The sequence below is a fragment of the Mytilus californianus genome, unplaced genomic scaffold, assembly GCF_021869535.1.
Source record: "Mytilus californianus isolate M0D057914Y unplaced genomic scaffold, xbMytCali1.0.p SCAF_1, whole genome shotgun sequence".
Classification (NCBI taxonomy): domain Eukaryota; kingdom Metazoa; phylum Mollusca; class Bivalvia; order Mytilida; family Mytilidae; genus Mytilus; species Mytilus californianus.
In genome coordinates, this window is record NW_026262581.1 from 131,995,487 (window position 1) to 132,018,400 (window position 22,914).

At 30.7% G+C, this 22,914-nt stretch overlaps 1 protein-coding gene across 2 annotated transcripts; it reads left to right on the forward strand.

The window, feature by feature from the left end:
• The first annotated feature begins 1,414 nt into the window (after window positions 1-1,414).
• Window positions 1,415-22,858, forward strand: LOC127734684 (uncharacterized). Of its 2 annotated transcripts, XM_052244687.1 has the most exons (12): window positions 1,415-1,526; window positions 5,900-5,936; window positions 6,934-7,091; window positions 7,637-7,718; window positions 10,009-10,192; window positions 12,172-12,239; window positions 13,183-13,259; window positions 13,903-14,009; window positions 14,252-14,403; window positions 16,380-16,502; window positions 16,861-16,969; window positions 18,421-22,858. In XM_052244687.1, exons 1-11 carry the CDS (start codon window positions 1,461-1,463, stop codon window positions 16,941-16,943), a joined length of 1,137 nt encoding a protein of 378 aa, XP_052100647.1. In that variant the 5' UTR covers window positions 1,415-1,460; the 3' UTR covers window positions 16,944-16,969; window positions 18,421-22,858. The 2 variants fall into 2 exon arrangements, with proteins under 2 accessions (XP_052100647.1, XP_052100641.1); XM_052244681.1 differs by lacking the exon at window positions 16,861-16,969.
• The last annotated feature ends 56 nt before the right edge of the window (window positions 22,859-22,914 follow it).

Consider the following 22,914-nt stretch of genomic DNA (forward strand, 5'->3'; position numbering starts at 1 on the left):
GACCACAGGGGGGAAACCGCCATTTATATTTCTTTCGTCCTGATTATCAAGTTGGCTGAGATGGTAGAACATGTAGAATGACAGTGAAAGAGTCAATATTTTTCTAAATCATTCAAACCATCTTTTGTATATCTTAAGTTTCTTAAATCTATTTTTTTCTTATCTTTTTTTTTCTTATCTTTTTTTTTCTTATTAACATTCTAAATTCTTTTTTATATTGTTATGATTCTTTAATGTATCAATATGGTTACGAGTCACTGTCGTTATTCTTCGGGTGCGATAAGTTAGTAAAAATAAGTACATGATATCAAACATGTTGTTTTGAAAAATGAGTTATTAAAATTATAATATTGGACAGCTGACTGGAGACTGTTTATTTTAATGTAAGGCCTCTAAATACATCAATGTTGGAGTTTATTACCTAGAATATTAATATTTTTTTTCTTTTTTTTTTCTTTCTCTGAGTTAACTACATGTATTTGAAGCATTCTTAGAATATTCATACTTTTTGTCTGAGTTAACTATTTGAAGCATCATTCCAGTCAGATATGAGGTATTTTTGAAAAATTAATTCTGTGTTGCCATTATGTTTGTGTATGTGTTGCTTTGTTTGAATGTAATATAATTGTACCTTGTTTTATGGAGAGGGCTTACATAGGCTATGCCTGTTGCCCAATCCAATTCAATTTATTTGAATAAAATACTGTTTAAACTAAAAGAGTCAGTATTTGAAGCAAATTATAATTACCAAAATTTTAAAATGTATTGTCTGTATTGAAGCAGCGCCGTTGAAAGCTTATATAAAGACAACCAAATATACATAATGGAAACTATTATTCAGCAAGTTACTTGGCTAAAAGGCGTATTTAAAATAAAATGAATCCTTGAGTTGCTTGAAAAATCCCAAGCATTTCAAGAATTGCTATAAACCATATATAAACTTGCTCTTGAACTTAAAAGATTTTCCTTCGTGATTGGCGAAAACCAAATGCTTAAAAGATGATTAAGAATATCCGTATGCATTTATAGTATAAGCATCTTTATATACTGAGGAATACCTGTGACATAATATATAGAAAAATAGTCCCAACGAATATAAACACCTTTTGGCTTTCTGAGCAATTAAAATCATTTTCGGTTCTGACTTGGTAATTAAGCTTCGGAGAAAATAAATTTGGGCAGTTTGGTTTTGTTTTTTTTTGTATTGTGTATATTTATTGTGTAAATTTATAAAAGCTCAAAGAGCTTATGTTTATTTTTTTGTGACATGCCGACTTTAAATAAAGTTTTTGATTTGATTTGGTTTTCGGCTGACTACTAGCTACACTTTTGGGTTTATCGTAATACACATAAAAATGTTCGGATCCACCACCGTATCTTTTTTAAAATTACTTCGTTTCCGGTTGAAAAGCGCCCTCTGTAAACAACGAGCATCCTGACAACGAAAGGGAGAAGTAGAAATGGACTGGGAAAATAAGTTTGCGTCAATTTTACGTGAAGCAGACTCAAATTTATCTAAAACAAGAGTAGGTGCAAGTTAAAAATGTCAATATGTTATGAAATGGCATGTATTTGAAAAACACACAATCCTTAATTCATGCTAACAGCTTGTTGAATATTGCCAGTTCATGATTTATTCATTGGCATTGCTCAAAGTATAGATCATCAGTGTGTCACACCCTAATTAGATGAATGAATATTTAATATGTAGCAGGTATAACCTGTGAAAGAGGGCGAACTTGGTATCATTTGCATGAGACATTTTGGTAATGATTATTAGATACAAATGTATACTTCTTCTTCTTTCATTAATCATCCAAGCCAAAACTAAGGAAAATTCCATCACGCTGATGCTGTGTCATCAAGTGCAGGTGCTGTACTAAGTGTAATCAAAGAAAAAAAAATGAAAAATTCTATGTACATTTGTACAAGATAAAATGTGGTTGGTGCAGGATAAAACCATAGATTATAATTTCTACAGCATCACTGTGTCCCTAGTTTCATGATGGAAGTGCAACCAGAGGTTTTCCTGAAATTTGTAGGAAAGTGTTCACTCCTTTATAATCTGAAAAATGGTACAAATTGGTATAAGTATGACTTGTGGACGCAGACTTGGTAAAGGTTACAGTAGGTTGAAATTTGTAAGCATTGCAAGGAAGGAGATGGATTTAACCAACATTAAATTGAAAATCCTCAAGGTTACTTAATTCAGATGTGGGAAAGCTTTTCGAGACACAACCAGTTCGGCCATAGTCGATTCAGCCACACTTTTATATTGTTTTTAGTTATGCATTAATTGTTTTGGCAGAAATTTGAATATTACTTATCAAATGTAACAAATGTGTTTTCGATACAAAATAAAAAAGTCAAGCATCATATCAGTTTCTCAGTTCAAACCGGTTGTTTGAAACAGATCTTTTTCAGACTTACAAAATATGTATGTTCCTTAAAACAAGATATTTGTATATATGCGTCAGTCATTTTCTTGAAACCGGCAAAGATTGACTAGGCCTTTAACTCAGTCTCTAAGTTGATGATGAGGAATATGTGTGTAAACTGTGAAGAAGTCAAAAGGTTGAGCCTGTCTTCACACTATGCTATGGAATACATATACATTTTATCTCTCTTTATCCTTCTTTTTTCTTCTTGGTAAAACATTTGTCCACTAACTCATTGGAAGCTACACCATTCAAATAATCGAGTGGATGATTATTATTAGATTAACAATCGTCTTCACTTTTTAAATAATGTCATATCTTGTTCAGTGTATCAGAGACATATATTAGTATAACATTAAAGAACTTCATTTTACACACGTTTATCAATGAATATTAATCTATGATTAAAATGTATTTTTCCATGTCTGTTTCTAAAACAGTTATATTCCCATGGCTGAAACAACTTTACAAAGTATTGCTGAACTGGCAGTACGGCCAAAACGTCTTGCATGGATGGGAAAAAGAGAAAACAGAAAAGATTTCTCACTAGTGTATTTGTTTTTCAACTGTAATAAGTAGATATAAGAAGATGTGGTATGAGTGCCAATGAGACAACTCTTCATCCAAGTCACAATTTTGTAAAAAGTAAACCATTATAGGTCGAAGTACAGCCTTGGCTGACACTGAACAGCAAGCTATAAAGGGCCCCCAAATTTTTTATTGAAAATGCATAATTTTTACAGGTACATAAAACTACAGGTAAATGAAGTTAAAGGTGTCTTATTACCTATCACCTGGCATTGCTAGGTGTGAAAATTTAATTACTATAAAAACAACAGCCCCCAATAAATGATGACAAAACATGGTTGAAAGTAATTAAAAGTGATATTTGAAGACTCACTTAAACAATAAAATATTTCCTGTCTATTAAATGTGAGACAAAAATCATCTTTATGCAGGAAATGGAAGGTATGAAGGACCTTTACTCTTATGGCTGAACTGTAATTTATGTTTTAAACCAAAAAATATATAATGTATAAATTTTACCTTTACATATTCATAATCAATATTTACATGATTTACATACACATAGTACAACCATCTTGACCTTAAGCACCAAACTGAAACCTGAAGACCCTATTTGCCAATTGGAACTTCTATACAATATAAGACAACAAAACCAGTGCAAAATGTAATGATTGCAATGCTATAGTCAGTGCAAAAGCCACCTGATGAGTTTCCATGCCAGGGACGAAACATTTTTATCTTATGTACTAATAAATCATTGTAAATCACTGTTTTTACAATAAAGATAGAAATGAGAACATTTAAAATGACTTTAACACTTTCATTATTTCATTACTAAAAGTAATTGACCAGGTAGAGAGTGGTTTTTGTCGAGCCTGCGACTTTTGTTGCAGAAAGCTCGACATAGGGATAGTGATCCGGTGGCGGCAGCGGCGTAAGCTAACTTCTTAAAAGCTTTATATTTTAGAAGGTGGAAGACCTGGATGCTTCATACTTTGTATATGGATGCCTCATGTTACGAAGTTTCCGTCAGTCACATGTCCAATGTCCTTGACCTCATTTTCATGGTTCAGTGACTACTTGAAAAAAAAGTTAAGATTTTTTGTAATGTTAAATTCTCTCTTATTATAAGTAATAGGATAACTATATTTTGTATGTGCCTACCTTGCAAGGTCCTCATGCCTGTCAGACAGTTTTCACTTGACCTCGACCTCATTTCATGGATCAGTGAACAAGGTTAAGTTTTGGTGGTCAAGTCCATATCTCAGATACTATAAGCAATAGGCCTAGTATATTCGGTGTATGGAAGGACTGTAAGGTGTACATGTCCAACTGGCAGGTGTCATCTGACCTTGACCTCATTTTCATGGTTCAGTGGTTATAGTAAAGTTTTTGTGTTTTGGTCTGTTTTTCTTATACTGTATGCAAAAGGTCTACTATATTTGGTGTATGGAATGATTGTAAGGTGTACATGTCTAGCTGGCAGGTGTCATCTGACCTTGACCTCATTTTCATGGTTTAGTGGTTATAGTTTAGTATTTGTGTTTTGGTCCGTTTTTCTTATACTTTATGCAATAGGTCTTCTATATTTGGTGTATGGAATGATTGTAAGGTGTACATGTCCAACTGGCAGGTGTCATCTGACTTTGACCTCATTTTCATGGTTCAGTGGTCAAAGTTAAGTTTTTGAGTTTTGGTCTTTTTTCTTATACTATATGCAATAAGTCAACTGTATTTGGTGTATGGAAATATTCTTTGATCTATATGTCAGTCACGCAGGTTTTATTTGACCTTGACCTCATTTTCAAGGTTCATTGCTCAGTGTTAAGTTTTTGTGTTTTGGTCTGTTTTTCTTAAACTATAAGCAATAGGTCAACTATATTTGTTGTATGGAAGAATTGTTAGCTGTACATGCCTGCCTAGCATGGTTCATCTGACCTTGACCTCATTTTCATGGTTCATTGGTCAATGTTTAGTTTACTTGGTTAATGTTAAGTTTATGTGACAGTTGAAATAAAGCTTTATATTTAGGACTATCAACATAATATCAATGATTAGTAAAGAAGGCGAGACATTTCAGTGTGTGCACTCTTGTGTTTACATTCACATTGTATCACTATCTCAATCAGGCTAAATGAGAGCTAAAAATGACTGTTTTAAAGAGAATTTCACTGTCTGTGTTTCAAAATGGAAGTACTGTCTAAACTGCTAAAATTATACAGACATTAATAATAATTAACAAACAGGGTTACACTAATGATTATATTAAGCTGTAATATTTTTTCAATGTTGACCTTGTTAACGCTTAATGTAAAAAGCTAAGATATCTGTAAGGCCTCACCTTTCACATGGTGCAATTTGATAGGTTTGTAAACCAACATTTTTTGTGGTACTTACATTGTACATGTATATGGTAAGGTACATATATTGTAATGATGGCCAACAGTGTGGTAATCCACTGTTGTCTTTCTATTGCATCAAAGATATAGATATACCAAGAAACAACACATCCCAAATTACTAAACTTTGTAATGGATTTCAACAAGAGCTTTTCATAACATAAAAATTAAATCTAATTTTATGTCTTGTAATGGTATTACAAAATAAACTCAAAATAACTTAACTGTGATAGACCTTTTTATAGCATTCTATTTTCAAATAAAGACTATTGACATGTCAACCAGTCAATGCCAGAAGAAATGACAGAGGGAAAAGGAGTCATAATACAATAATCATTTAGAAAAGATAAGAAATCTGTAGTTGGTAGACCAATAACATAGACATATAGGGTAATACTTTGCATGTCCACATGTGACTCCTGTGAGGTTACTTATTGTCAATTAATACTACATGTACATGTATTTAGACAGTAAAAGACTGTTTCAAGAAATTTGATTGGTGCTTAAATAAAATTGTATTATTGTCTTTTTCAGCGAAAGATAAACTTCACAAGATATAATGATAGAAATTGTAAGTGATACATGTGTATACAATGTATTTATTTTTTATTTCTCAAATACTTCACGAAAGATATAGTATAGAATTTTAAAAACTTATTTCTGTTAAATAAAAGATTTAAACTTAATTTACAAAACGTATAATATTTACATTGACATTGTCAAACTTAACCTTACAAAATGTTAAAGGAATGATTTTAATTACTAGAATTATGTTCATATTATTAAGAAAAAGAAAACTATTTTACAGTTTCGAATTATTTTAGTTCAATTAATATATTAGCCATAAAGAAGTAAGGATACATTAATTTCAACAAGTAAGATGTTATACCCAAATTGGTCATGCAGATGCAATAAAGCAAATATTAACAATTACATGTAAAAGATCATATGTAAAGTTTTCTTAGTAGGCTAAGATATTGTTTAGATGTATTTTATGGAGAGGAAATATAAGATATGGAAAATTTAATCGAAGGAAAGGAAATTGGAAAAGCTATGTCTTAATCTAGTCAATGTTGTAGAAAAAATTTGTATATACATGTATTGCATATATATAGTATGGTCAATAATGTATGATGTTGCGACATAAAACTACAATTTCTGTCATTTTATTCTCTGTAGCCTTAACTTATATTCCATATATATTGCACTAAGGAAAAGATAACCTGCAGCTTTGAATAATTTCATTTAAGTCCAATAAAGGCACAAATGACATGCAGAAAAGTTACTATAGGGGGAAGTAATCATTGTTTTTTGGCAGACTTTGGGTGTTTGCTAATTATGCTGAGAAAATTAATATATTCAACTGAAAATATACACATTTGAATGATTGTCATTTACAAAGTGCTTAAAAAAATAAAATAAATTAATACCGGTATGTGTTACTGTACATGAATATGAATGCATATTGAAAAAGCTTTTATACTTATAGCCTTATAAAAACCCAAGTTTTCATGTTTCTACATTTAGTTTGTAAGTTTAAATTGTTTTATTTTTCATTTGATTTATAGTTTCTGTATCACTACCAATGAGGAGAACGTCTTCACTGTTAGAATTTCCTAGAACAGATTTAAACAGTAGTGTTTACAATCCTTATACAACAGAGCCAACAGGAACCAGTTCAGGACTGGTACAAGCACTTAGTGATAGGCTGGAAGAGCAAAATAGGGTAAATGAAGTCCAAAAATTAACATCTAATCAAAATGCAAGAAATATGTTTTTATCAAATCATCTCATGCACAAATATAGCACACACATGCTTATTATCTTTAACACATATCTATATAAAAAGTTGAGTGATTCATAACTTAAAAAGTAAGCCCATGTTGGGTACTAATATTCCTTCTCAAATTTATTTTTGATAGTTTCCCTATTTCAAAATAAATAAAGATAGACATCTTCTCAGTCAAACATTATAAGAAAAAAATTGCTTTTGAGATGAATTCTTGTTGAAATAGCAATTGTGTGTTGTTTATATGAATTAAGTTTGTTGTTGAAAATTTTTATTCTCAATATGCATGACATGTTTGCAATCATATAAAACTAAAATCTCAGAGTGAACTTGGAGGAAAATGAAATGACTCTGTTTTTCGAAGTCCCTTTGACCCCTCCAAAAATCCTGACTAAATAAAATGATAGATATCCTATAAGCTGTACTGATTTTGGAATAAAGTATTATTATACATGTATAAATATTTAGTATTGCTGTTTCAGTTGATTGACCAGTTAAGACAGATGGTAAATAGGTTAGAGACTGATAGAAGTAACTATAATGAACAGATTAGAGAACTTAAAAGTAAGTCAATTATCAAGATGAAAGAGTATGTGGTTAAATCAACAACCCATTTCCTTTCATTTATTAGAAAATTAAAAAATATGAGTGTCTAAACATTATTATAATGTTTTCTTTATCCAATTTTTGCAAATATTGTACACACTGTTTTGTTCCTTAAAGACAAACTTCCTTAATTTGGAAGATATTAAAATTTGTTGTCCAGAGTTATTGGACTTTATTCTTTTAAAAACAAGATGATTTCAAGCAGGTGTAATTGTAAGTCAGCAAGACCCATTTTCATTTGGAAGATTTTTACATGTGTCTTTCCAGAGTCATAAATATAGAAATATAAGTCATATGACAGTTATGGAAGAGCCTGTAGCACAATATATATAACTGATGTTTGTTTCAATGGAATTTTAAGAAATTTTGATGAAGTATCTGATGATTTATTGTGTTAATTAGACATCTGTCCTCAAAATACAAACTATATACCCTTGAATGGCTTCAACAATGAGTAAAACCCATTCCATGAATATTTTAAATTTTAATTTTGGATAAAACAGATTTTACCATTATAATTTTTACACGACCGCAAAAAAATTTTGATGTCATATATTGGTATGACGTTGGCGTTGTCATTGTCGTCCGAAGACACATTGGTTTTCGCACAATAACTTTAGTTTAAGTGAATGGATCTCTATGAAATTTTACCATAAGGTTTAATACCACAAAAGGAAGGTTGGGATTGATTATGGGGGTTATGGTCACAACAGTTAAGGAATTAGGGGCCAAAAAGAGGCCAAAAATAAGCATTTTTGTAACTTCCAGACAATAACTTGTGTGTTAGTGTATGGATCTCTCTGACATTGTACCACAAGGTTCCATATCACAAAGGGAATGCTGGTATTGATTTTGGGGGTAATTGTCTCAAAATTTTAGGAATTAGGGGCCAAAAAAGGGTAAAAAAACAAGCATTTTTTCTAGTTTCATGACAATAACTTGTGTGTAAGTGTATGGATCTTTCTGAAATTGTACTACAAGGTTCCATATCACAAAGGGAAAGCTGGAATTGAGTTTGGGGGTAATTGCCCAAAACGTTTAGGAATTAGGGGCCAAAAAGGGGCCAAAAATAAGCATTTTTGTAACTTCCAGACAATAACTTGTGTGTTAGTGTATGGATCTCTCTGAAATTGTACTGCAAGGTACCATACCACAAAGGGAAGGCTTGGATTGATTTTGGGGGGTAATTGCCTCAAAATTTTAGGAATTAGGTGCCAAAAAGGCGAAAAAAACAAGCTTGTTTCTGGTTTCAGGACAATAACTTGTGTGCAAGTGTATGGATCTTTATGAAATTGTACTACAAGGTTCCATATCAGAAAGGGAAAGCTGGGTTTGAGTTTGGGGGTAATTGCCCTAAATGTTTAGGAATTTGGGGCCAAAAAACAAGCATTTTTTACAGTTTCCAGAAAATAACTTGTGTTCAAGTGTATGGATCTCTCTGAAATTGTACTGCAAGGTACCATACAACAAAGGGAAGGCTGGGATTGAGTTTGGGGGTGATGAATCATAAGGGGGTTCAAAAAATTGGGGGGGGGGGATTTTTTTTCCTTTTTTTTCCCCCCCTTTTTTTCCTTTTTTTTTCTTTAAAATTTTCCATTTTAAGTTGGTTATTTTTGATTTATAAAAAAAAGCAAATAATAATGATATGGTGTGATTTCATCAAAAATTGAAATATTGATTTTCTTTGATATGCTGAATCTAACCGTGTATTTAGATTCTTAATTTTTGGTCCCTTTTTCAAATTGGTCTACATTAAGGTCCAAAGGGTCCAAAATTAAACTGAGTTTGATTTTAACAGAAATTGAATTCTTGGGGTTCTTTGATATGCTGAATCTAACCGTGTATGTATTTAGATTTTGGATATTGGACCATAATAGGTAAATTAAAAATCTTTAAGTTCTTACACCACATTCATTCTGTGTCAGAAACCTATGCTGTGTCAAATATTTAATCACAATCCAAATTCAGAGCTGTATCAAGCTTGAATATTGTGTCCATACGTGCCCCAACTGTTCAGGGTTCGACCTCTGGGGTCGTATCAAGCTGCGCCCAGCGGAGCATTTTATTCATTTTGAATTGTTGTTTTGAGTTCTATTAGTAATAGAATTGTAATATGAAGCTTTTGAAATATTAGCTGAAAATAACTAATTAAACCCTGAATTCTATTTAACTTGTATTGTTCAAGTTTATTGAAACAGTCTGTCATAAAACACAATAAATCACATTATTCCTGTTGTAATAATTGTAGATGAAGTATATAAAATGAGTGGCAGCGAAAGTCCCAACATTGACCGCAAACTAAACAAAGTTTGTCATGATCTCAATGGAGATATTCAACTGTTAAACAGTGAACTTCAAATTTTACGCAGCACAGGAAGTAATAGAATGTCAGAAAATCAGTTCTACTCACTCAGTAAAGATGTACAAGAAGTGTAAGTTACATCTGTGCAGGTCTGGAGTAAACAGGAAGTATCAGACATATACTTGAATATAAAGTCAGGTCATATATAATGAGAGAATGATCCCTATTGATGTTGAATCACTACAGGTCATAAATAATGAGAGAATGATCCCAATTGATGTTGAATCACTACAGGTCATATATAATGAGAGAATGATCCCAATTGATGTTGAATCACTACAGGTCATATATAACGAGAGAATGATCCCTATTGATGTTGAATCATTACAGGTCATATATAACGAGAGAATGATCCCTATTGATGTTGAATCACTACAGGTCATATATAATGAGAGAATGATCCCTATTGATGTTGAATCACTACAGGTCATATATAACGAGAGAATGATCCTTATTGATGTTGAATCACTACAGGTCATATATAATGAGAGAATGATCCCTATTGATGTTGAATCACTACAGGTCATATATAATGAGAGAATGATCCCTATTGATGTTGAATCACTACAGGTCATATATAATGAGAGAATGATCCCTATTGATGTTGAATCACTACAGGTCATATATAATGAGAGAATGATCCCTATTGATGTTGAATCATTACAGGTCATATATAATGAGAGAATGATCCCTATTGATGTTGAATCACTACAGGTCATATATAACGAGAGAATGATCCCTATTGATGTTGAATCACTACAGGTCATATATATTGAGAGAATGATCCCTATTGATGTTGAATTACTACAGGTCATATATAATGAGTGAATGATCCCTATTGATGTTGAATTACTACAGGTCATATATAATGAGAGAATGTTCCCTATTGATGTTGAATCACTACAGGTCATATATAATGAGAGAATGATCCCAATTGATGTTGAATCACTACAGGTCATATATAATGAGAGAATGATCCCTATTGATGTTGAATCACTACAGGTCATATATAACGAGAGAATGATCCCTATTGATGTTGAATCACTACAGGTCATATATAATGAGAGAATGATCCCTATTGATGTTGAATCACTACAGGTCATATATAATGAGTGAATGATCCCTATTTATGTTGATTTTTCTACATGTATGTCTAAGTTTAAGGTCAAAAGTCTGAAATTTGTGTAGAAAAGTGGTCTAAGGAAGCTATATCAGATACTACAAATGGGACTTCAACCTTACTTGGAAATGTGTTAATTTTTAATAAGAGGAATCTACTTATTTTTTTGAAGTCATTTTGTCTAACATAAATGTCAAAGTTACTAAAACAGATTGTTCAAGACAATATTACTGTCTTAAATCATAACAAAAAAGAATACTTTTATTAAATAAACAAATTATGCCATCATATGCCACTATAAGCTATTCCCCTTTTAATTGGTTTCTGGGGAGCATGGGTATGTGAGCTTTTGCACTAGATGGTCTTCTATTTATACATGTATTTGTTTTTGGTAGTTGTTTCATCAACATTTACTTATATACTAAGTCCAAGCTTGTTGGTGGTTGTAAACTCTTTTTTAGTTGTGTGTAATTGTTTTTTATATATTTTGTAAGAGAAGTAACATGATATAAAGACATGGTAAAATGCTACTTTCAAATTAGTATGAATAATCCAGAATATTTTAGTGTCTTGATTTATGTGTTTCTGTTTATAGACTGTGCCAAAAAATAATTAAAACACAAAATTTTGTAATTGCTTACGAAAACACGATGAGTTTTAACCCTCCAAAGACGAAAAGATGCTCCCTTGAAAATTTTGACCATCATGTTTTAAAAATCTGTATCTGTTGCATTTTAAAAAATTTTCATGAAATATTAAGCTTTCTTAACTTGAATATATTTAGAACATTCCAGAAAATTATCTGTAAGGACAGTCAGAAGCATCAAACAAAAAAATCATGTTTTATACCTCTAATTATTTCACTGAATTATAGGAATTGTTGTTCTTAATTAGTATTGTGATTTAAAATCAACACTCTTATATTTTAGAAAGCAGAGTTTAAAAGATGACATAGGAACTATAAAAAGAGATATAGATACTGTCAAATCTAGATTGTGTAAGTTTTTCTCTTATTTTCCATTTTATACATTGTAACATCATTGTAGAATGCATCACAAAGATAATGAAATTTTATAAATCAAATTTTTTAAACAACATAAAATTAATTTGCATATCAAATGACTGAGCTTAACCATTTGGGCTGATTTGAAGAGCAGAGGACCAAAGAAGAAAGGTGTAAAAACTATGGAGCTATATATTAAATGTATGCAAAAAACTGAATTTCCAAAGAACTTTTTGTGTGAAAAAGGGGATTTTTTATCTCAAAAACTGCATCACAAAAAGCTTTTCATGGTTTAAAAATTTGTGGAAAATTTAATTGCACTTTTTACCCTTAAAATTTAATCACATACATATATGTGAAAATGTTTCAGCTTGGAAACAAGCCATTGTATATAGCCAAGTTTATTATATTGGCAGAGAAATTGAACAAAATGTTACCTTTACATCTTATCTAAAATGAATTGTGAATATTGATTCTGTTACCCAACTATTCCAAATTTGATCTCATCATCCTTATTGAACAGAAGTCATAGGCCGTGTGAAATCACAATCAATTAGGCCACACCAATATTATTGAAACAATAATTAATGAACTAATACTCTTTCATATTCATAACACTAGTTGACTTATATGGAGACTTTTGTAAATATATTAAGTACAACAGAGAAGTAAAATGTGTAAAGGACAAGGGATATAAATAGCTGAATTGCTTTATTAAAAAATATATTTTCATTTAGCTACAAAATTCATGTAGTTTTATTTAGTTCATTTCTCTTCTTTAAATTGAAAAATGTTCTGCAATAAAATTCTTCAAAAGAATCACTAACAATTTAACAATAATCATGACTAAAACAAGTCTTAAAAAAGCTTTACTTCTTTATATAACAGATGAGTTATATGTGTTTATATATTTACAACAATGTTTTATTAATTACAGTTAAAATGGAGTTGGATGTAGCATCTGCCTTTAATAATGGAAAAGATTTACAGAGAAAACAAGATCTCCTAGATCGGGTAAAATAAAAAATATTTCCAGTATATATTAAAATTTTGATTTTTATTGGACAACTAGCAATAAATTTTAGCTTTTGTTCAGGATATGTATAGTATACATGTAAGGAAACTATTACACTAAACAACTTACCTTCCAATACTGCACTTTATCTTTATCTTTAGTCTTTAATTTGATGCACAATATGTTTTCATCATTAATTGATTACGTTTGATAAGGCCCAAATATGGCTCTTAGTTTAAGCTAATATTTCAAATTATTTTTTACTAGTTTTTATCTCTACAGATCATTGTTAAAACAGTGACTAGATAGGAAATGTGTCTTTTTTTGTGTGGAAAATTTACATATCATAATATATTTTTATTCACAAAATTAGCGTTAATTTCAATTTTTCACAGAATTCAATGAAACCATGCCAATTTGCATTTGCTTTAAGAACCAGAAACATACTGGGAATGCATCAACAAAAAGATCTTTTAATTTTGTTTGTTTTAACAAATAATCTATTTGACTTGAATATATGTTTTGTTGCACCCTGCCCTCTATATTAAAATATGAAGATAGGGATTAAGTAAGGGCCATATAAAGTTATAAATCTTTTCCTTTGCTTGTTTAAATGGACTTTTTTTCTTTTTGTTCCTGTAGAATGTGCATGATCTAGCCAAACAGCACCATAAACAGCAATACAGACCATCACAGGGAAGCTGGAGTCCTACCTCAGATAATGAAGGACTACACATATCAGAACTTAGGTATGGTCAGTCACAATTTTACATACTTGATTACCAGGCTCCAAATGGCAGTAGGGTTCTAGGGTTCCATACAGCATAAATTTTCTTTGCCATATCTAAAGAAATGGAGAGGGGACAGGGTGATGAGAATTTAATCCTATAATATTTTTTTTTTATATAAAGGTTAGTAAATAGATGAAGTAAATATACAAATAAATTGATTTGTTGCTCATTTTACTGTAAAGATTTTTTTTTCTTTGAAGGTCAACAGTTTCATTATTAAGGGATAGAATTGGCAACATGGAAGCTGTTGTAAATAGTCGTCCAACAACACCCAGATATAGTACTCCAGTGCCAAATGGCTACTCATCTACATTAAAATATCAGTCAACATCACCAAAGAAACAAAAACCAAGTAAGTCAAGCAACAACTAAAACACCAATACCCACATACAAAAAAAAACCAAAAGTATTTTCACATATTGATTTGATGTTCTGATAATAGCTTTATTGTCCAGCTCTGAGTATAGCTTGGAGATATTGGATGTATAACCAAGGAAAAGCAGGAATTTTTGATAGAAATTCTTGACTATTTGCCTTCAATGAATATCCTTATTGTGGTCATATATGCTATTCCAGCAAGAATTGGTAGCCACAATATTGTAACTTATTCTACAAAACTTGATGATTCAGATGGTTAAAGACATATTGTGTATATATATATATACTTTATAACCTGAAGTTTCTGTAAGGTGGGACTTGTTTTTTACATATATTTCCATAGTTATAAAAGCAACCAATGATAAGTTTTTATGATAGAAAGTGGAAAACAAGAGTTTTCTTTCATAGATGCTTCATTAAAATTTGACATATGACATCAGAATTTGACCTCTTGATACTTTTTTTCATGGTCTACCGAATCCCAAACATTAGTAGTAAGTTAAGGATATCATTCACTATGTCAGTCTTCACATGGACCACAAATGATTTTGACCTCAATTCCATGATTTAGTGATTAATGTTAAGTTTTGTGATAAGTGATTTTTTTTTATGACCCCGCTGTAGCGGTGGGGGCATTAAGTATTACCCTTGTCCGTCTGTACGTACGTACGTATTTCCCAAAATTGGTTTCCGTTCTCTAACTTGCGTTTGCCTCAACCAAATGTTATGAAACTTATACACAATTCTAATTACCACAAAACACAGATCAAGTTTGAATTTTGGTGGCGTCATTTCAACCGTTCTAGAGTAATGCCCCTTTATAAATGGAAAAATTGCAAAATTTTTAGTTTCCGTTCTCTAACTTAAGTTTGCCTCAACCAAATGTTATGAAACTTATACACAATGCTTATTACCACAAAACACAGATCAAGTTTGAATTTTGGTGGCGTCACTTTAACCCTTTTAGAGTTATGCCCCTTTATAAATGGAAAAATTTTCTTCAAAATATCAAGTTACTTTTAAAATTGGAGTTATCTCCCTTTGTCCATGATTATAGTTGAATCAACTACAATCAATGCTTTATACAATGCAATGTTTAATTTTGACTTCCACTGATAAAACACAGATCAAGTTGAATTTGGGTAGTGTCACTTTAACCATTATTGAGTTATGCCCCTTTATAAATCGAAAGATTGCAAAATTTTTAGTTTCCATTCTGTAACTTAAGTTTGCCCCAACCAAACATTATGAAACCTATACACAATAATCATTTCCACAAAACTAAGATCAAGTACAAATTTTTTGTTTCCGTTTTCAAACTTTAGTTTGCCTCAACCAAATGTTATGAAACTTATACACAATGCTTATTACTACATAATACAGATTAAGCATGAAATTTGGTGGTGACACTTTTACCATTCTTGAGTTATGTCCCTTTATAAACATTAAAATTGCTGAATTTTTCGTTTCCGTTCTCTAACTTTAGTTTGTCTCAACCAAATGTTATAAAACTTATACAGAACCGTTCTAGAGTTATGCATGTTTACAAATAGAAAAATTGCTGAATTTTTAGTTTCTGTTCTCTACTTAAGTTAGCCTCAACCAAATGTTATGAGACTTACACACAATGCTTATTACCACAAAACTCAGATCAAGTACAAATTTGGGTAGCGTCACTTTAACGTTCTTCAGTTATGTCCCTTTATAACTATATGATATGCAAAGGGGGGCATCATCTGTGTCCACATGTGGACACTATCCACATTTATTTTTAAATAACTTTTTTTAGTTAGATCATATATATACTTTCCATTTAATGATTGAAATGTCCTCTGTAGGTTTGACCTTAACCTCACAGACTTTGAAGAAATGTATGCAGTCATAGTTTTTAAAAAGGTGAAACATGTCATTGAAACCACTCTTGTTTTATAGATGAATTATTTATTTCAGTATACAAGGCCAGTGTCAAGTTAGATAATGATGAAGATTCAGATGACTTCTTGGTGTCAGATGATGATTCTGATTTAGAAATATTTAACCCAAAGAAACAAGATATTAAAGGTTTAGACAGTGGTAAGAATTTTATGTCAAGATTTTTAGACAATCATTAGAATAGCACAGTATCTATACATAAAAATTTGGATTAAATGGCACAAAGCACAATATCGATCAAATCAGCTAATTTGAGTTTGAAAATATGTCTCTATATATACAATTTAGAAAAATACCCAAAACATCTTTTAAATATGAATCAGGTGTAGGGAATGTGATATCAACATCTTTCAGTAGATTCAACATACACGTTTTGTTTTGAATTACATAATGAATATAAGGATACATAAAGAAAATGATTGACATAAACTTCATGTGAACACAATGTATACTATTATGGATAACTTGGTGTGCTAGTACTCCAAAGGACTATTTTTAGATTACCTTATTTTACACCACTGGAAAAGAGTTCCTTACTATAGAAGATACACAAACAGATTGGAACAAACAGGAATAATTTGAAACTTTTATCATAATGATTAGTTAAGGTTTGTTGTAAAGATCATTTGTATGTGTATATGTTTATTATATAAATTGTTTTACTCTGATATAATGATAAGAATCCTGATACTACTTCATGTATTTCCTTCAAGGTTGATTCATATCAGGTAAAAATGTTCATTATTCTAATGGAGAAAGGTTACTTTAATTAAAATAAAGGTAATTTAAGTTACAAAAGCAATAGATATTATAAACAATACACTTTACTTTTTGTAAAATAATTTAGTTGTTCAACTACAGCTTCAAAAACACACTTTAGAGCCTCCCTTATTCTTCTATCCTGTTATTATTTAAATAGCTAAATGTTATAAATCTAGATTACTCAAAGTCTAATTCTTTGAATGAAACCTGTAAATTGTTGTCCATAACATTTTGCAAAAGATTAAATACTTCAAGGAGGGCCATCATGGTATATCTCTTTTCATAAATTAAAAAAACAAAGTATTTGTGAGTTTTTGTCACCAGAAACAATGGGCTGTTATTTGCTATCTATTGCTTTGTATTATAATTTTGTTATATGATATATCAGTTCAGTTATATGGGGCAGGTTTCATTTTATATGAAATTTTTAACAGATAAACTTTCAATGGAGCTTGAAACAATTTGTGCATAGTATCTATGTATACATCACTAAAGATAATTTATAAAAGATTTATTTGATAAAAAATCTGACTAGTATACTGTGCTGAATTTTTTCAAGGTCTTTAAGTTAATTAATTCACCATTTGAAATAGTTATTACAATTCACCGTTTCTGACAATTTGATTTATGTTATATTAATACAAACAATGTTCCTTTTGTTATGATGTATATGGTTAGTATACACCAAGATGAAGGTTAACAGTGATATCTTTTATTCTGGAAAAGTTTTGTTGCCATATTGTGGTAATGTGTTGTTCTTTCCATGTGGAAAAAAATGGTTTCCTTGCAAACACTTTTTTTAAAGATAAAAAATATATCTGCCTACTAACATTTACCTTCAAATTAATTGTAATTATATATAGAAATTATAACACATCTACAATTGCTGTATTAAAAATAGCAATACAACAAAATGAACGTGGAAATTGGATTCAAGGGTCCTCAAACTTTCCAAGTTTCTGTAAGGGAACCTTAAAAAGAAAAAGAAAAACATTGCTGATAAGAGATTGAACATATGATAGAGTTTTAGTATGACCAGGTCTGATAATGGCAGTTCAAAGTGTTATTGACAATAAGTGCATAAAATTGACCAAAAAGATCTAAAAATTAATCATTAAGATATTTAGGATTTATTAAGGCAAATTACATTTTGGAAATTTAATGCCATGTTCTTTTCCTTCTTATAAAAAAGTGGGAAGTTACCAAGGGGACATTGACTTTAATAATCTTTATATGGAACTTATGGTTTTTTATTGATACATGAGGCTGAATAATACTTGGAGTTTTGTAATTTCAGATGATGACGATGATTTAGATTTGGATGACCTTGATCTGGATGATGAGATGGGTTCCTTAGATTCAGAGCTGAATGACTTGTAGCTAACGAGAAAATATGGCAGATAATTAAGCAATTGATCATATATTAAATTTAGAAAAATTTTAAGGTGTATTTGATGAATGTTTTATTAGAATTGGTATTTTCACTTAAAACATAGAACTTGAATAACATTTCCTTTGAACATGTTTAATCTTGGTTGACCTACCAATGGTGGTTATAAAAGTTTAAATGTTTAAAATCATGCTGAAATGCTATCTATATATACTTGCCAGTTATTAGTGATCAATTTTGGAAATATGAATCTATTTTTTTAAAATTTAGATGCTTTTACACATACAAAATTTGTCAACAATATCTTTACGGTTTTTTAAAAATCAGTTTTTTTTTTTATATGTTAAAAAGAAACACATAACACATTTATTTGATACCCTGTTTTCTCAAAACTGTATGAAACAGAATACATGTATATAGAAACTATATTTATTGATACAGTCCAAAGTGCTTTAGTTTTTAGCTTAGTTGATCAAAAGTTTTTAACACTGCCAATTGTTCATGGCTTCTGTTCTTAACTAACCATCATATTGTATGTTTAACTTGCTATGAAATCTTTCATGAAACACTAAAACAAAACAAAAAGTGTATTTGCAGACAAGTTTCTAATAAGGTTCTCATCATATACACACTTGCTGAAAATTAAAAAAAAATCTAGAACCTGAATTCTGGTTAAATTTCAATATATATATAGCTTTTTTGTGTTAAAAATGCTTGAAAGAGAGCCTTGATGTATAGAAATCCATTTTAGGGTTATTTTTTTTTAATATTGTTATAGAAATTTAAAATGTAAGCAGCTTTTTGTTAACATATATTGGTCTTTTGTGAATAGTTGCCTCATCAGTCATACCACATTTTTATACGACCGCAAAAAAATTTTTGTGGTCGTATATTGGTATGACGTTGGCGTCGTCGTCCGGCGTCGTCCGAAGACACATTGGTTTTCGCACTCTAACTTTAGTTTAAGTGAATGGATCTCTATGAAATTTTACCACAAGGTTCAATACCACAAAAGGAAGGTTGGGATTGATTTTGGGGGTCATGGTACCAACAGTGAAGGAATTAGGGGCCAAAAAGGGGCCAAAATAAGCATTTTTGTAACTTCCAGACATAACTTGTGTGTTAGTGTATGGATCTCTCTGACATTGTACCACAAGGTTTCATATCACAAAAGGAATGCTGGGATTGATTTTGGGGGTAATTGCCTCAAAATTTTAGGAATTAGGGGCCTAAAAAGGGTAAAAAAACAAGCATTTTTCTAGTTTCATGACAATAACTTGTGTGTAAGTATATGGATCTTTCTGAAATTGTACTACAAGATTCCATATCACAAAGGGAAAGCTGGAATTGAGTATGGGGGTAATTGCCGAAATGTTTAGGAATTGGGGGCCAAAAAGGGGCCAAAAATAAGCATTTTTCTAGTTTCCAGACAATAACTTGTGTTCAAGTGTATGGATCTCTCTGAAATTGTACTGCAAGGTACCATACCACAAAGGGAAGGCTGGGATTGATGATGGGGGTAATTGCCTCTATATTTTAGGAATTAGGGGCCAAAAAGGGGCAAAAAACAAGCATTTTTCTAGTTTCAGGACAATAACTTGTGTGTAAGTGTATGGATCTCTCTGAAATTGTACTACAAGGTTCCATATCACAAAGGGAAAGCTGGGTTTGAGTTTGGGGGTAATTGCCCTAAATGTTTAGGAATTTGGGGCCAAAAAGGGGCCAAAAAACACATTTTTCTAGTTTCCAGACAATAACTTGTGTTCAAGTGTATGGATCTCTCTGAAATTGTACTGCAAGGTACCATACCACAAAGGGAAGGCTGGGATTGAGTTTGGGGGTGATGAATCATAAGGGGTTCAAAAAATTTGGGGGGGGAATTTTTTTATTTTTCCTTTTTTTTCTTTTTTTCCTTTTTTTTTTCTTTTAAAATTTTCCATTTTAAGTTGGTTATTTCTGATTTATATTTAAAAGCAAATAATAATGGTATGGTAGGAGATACACACCAAACAGGATGTGTAAATTATTATATAATAAGTATTGTGCAATAGCAAGAAATTTTCAATTGCACAGTATTGCACAATAGCAAGAAATCTTCAATTGCACAGTATTGCGCAATAGCAAGAAATCTTCAATTGCACAGTATTGCGCAATAGCAAGAAATATCCAATAGCACAATATTGTGCAATAGCAAGAAATTGTCAATTGTACAGTATTGCGCAATAGCAAGAAATATTTAATTGCACAGTGTTGTGCAAAAGAAGATACTTTGTATAAATTGCTTATTTCTTGACCAATTTCAATGGGGTTTTATTCTTGAATTCTTGGGGTTCTTTAATATGCTGAATCTAACCGTGTATTTAGTTTTTGGATTTTGGGCCCCGTTTTTAAATTGGTCCACATTGAGGTCCAAAGGGTCCAAAATTAAACTTTGTTTGATTTCATCAAAAATTGAATTATTGGGGTTCTTTGATATGCCGAATCTAACCGTGTATTTAGATTCTTAATTTTTGGTACCGTTTTCAAATTGGTCTACATTAAGGTCGAAAGGGTCCAAAATTAAACTTAGTTTGATTTTAACAAAAATTGAATTCTTAGGGTTCTTTGATATGCTAAATCTAAACATGTATTTAGATTTTTGATTATGGGCCCAGTTTTCAAGTTGGTCCAAATCGAGGTCCAAAATTAAACTTTGTTTGATTTCAACAAAAATTGAATATATGGGGTTCTTTGATATGCTGAATCTAACCATGTATTTAGATTTTTGATTTTTGGGCCCCGTTATCAACTTTGTCCACATTGAGGTCAAAAGGGTCCAAAATTAAACTTTGTTTGATTTCATCAAAAATTGAATTCTTGGGGTTCTTTGATATGCTGAATCTAACCATGTATTTAGATTTTGGATATTGGACCATAATAGGTGAATGTCCAATTTAAATTTTTTAAGTTCTTAGACCACATTCATTCTGTGTCAGAAACCTATGCAGTGTCAAATATTTAATCACAATCCAAATGCAAAACTGTATCAAGCTTGAATGTTGTGTCCATACTTGCCCCAACTGTTCAGGGTTCAACCTCTGCGGTCGTATCAAGCTGCGCCCTGCGGAGCATTTTATTTGGTTCTGATATTATTTTAAAGAAATCTAATAAACATGAAAATCAGTACTCAGTAATTACCTTTAATTGGTAGTTATATCATATTTTAGCATAAAATCATCCAAAAATTTTTGCCGATATTACTTCACTTTTATCGAATTACGCCTCCCTTTCAAAAATCCTGGATCCTCCCCTGGTACTAGATTATGTATATCTATGAAAATATATCTCATTATATAAAACAAAATCAGATCCTTGTTGAGTAAAATATTCTTTTAATAATTTTTAAAATCCTGCCTTTTAGAATCTCTATGCTAGATATTGCCCGTTTATTTACAATATATATATTTATCCATGACAACTTATAATCGTCATAATAATCAGAAACTTATACATGTATGTTAGAATGCAGTTTGTTAGTTTGAAACTGATGTGTGTATGTGTGCTTTGTTTGAAGTGAAGGGTAATTTTAACTTACAAACAACAGAATGTGGTTGGGAAAAATTAGAATGCTTTTTTTAAATAACATCTACAATCATTGAGATATGCTGTTCTTTTTCATGTATACAGTTGATCAACAGGAACTTATGTCATCTGTATAATGGAGCCTTTTCATCTCCATATAAATATTACAGAAATTTCATATTGCTGTAAAAGTAATTGGATAAATGGTTTAGGGAAGAAAAAAAGAAAATCCATATACCGGTATACCTAGTGACATTTCATATCAAGGTTCTCACAGTTTTATGTGTAGGATCTCTTACAGAGAATCTGTGAAAATGAAAGTTTTGTTCCATTTTCCATATATTTCTTGAATTTGTGCATTCAAAAGTTTTATTTTTGTATGCAGCTTAAAGTTATATATTAAAACACATAGCTACTTATACCCACAAAATTACTAATTGTATTATGTCCTTATCATTAACAAGTTTTTACATTTACACAATAATGGATGGTTTCTGTTGTTTTCTAATTAATGTTATGACATTTTACTTTAATAATAAATTTGTACTCTTCCATAATACTTTGTATTTGAAGTGTTATAAATACAATAATAAATACTTCTCTGGATGTAGAAACTGTAGAATAAAATCAAGAGTTCTCAAAAACTTCCATACAATATTTGTAAAGGTGCTTACAAGTTAGCATACACATATTATGCAAATTTTACATTTGTATGCATTCATCTGTGATGTTTATTTTATATCTGTTGTGTAATTTTGTTATTAAAATGTTATATATTTGTAAATCTGTTTTTGGTTGAGCAAATATGAGTGGAACCCTTCAAGCTATCATGATAAGAAA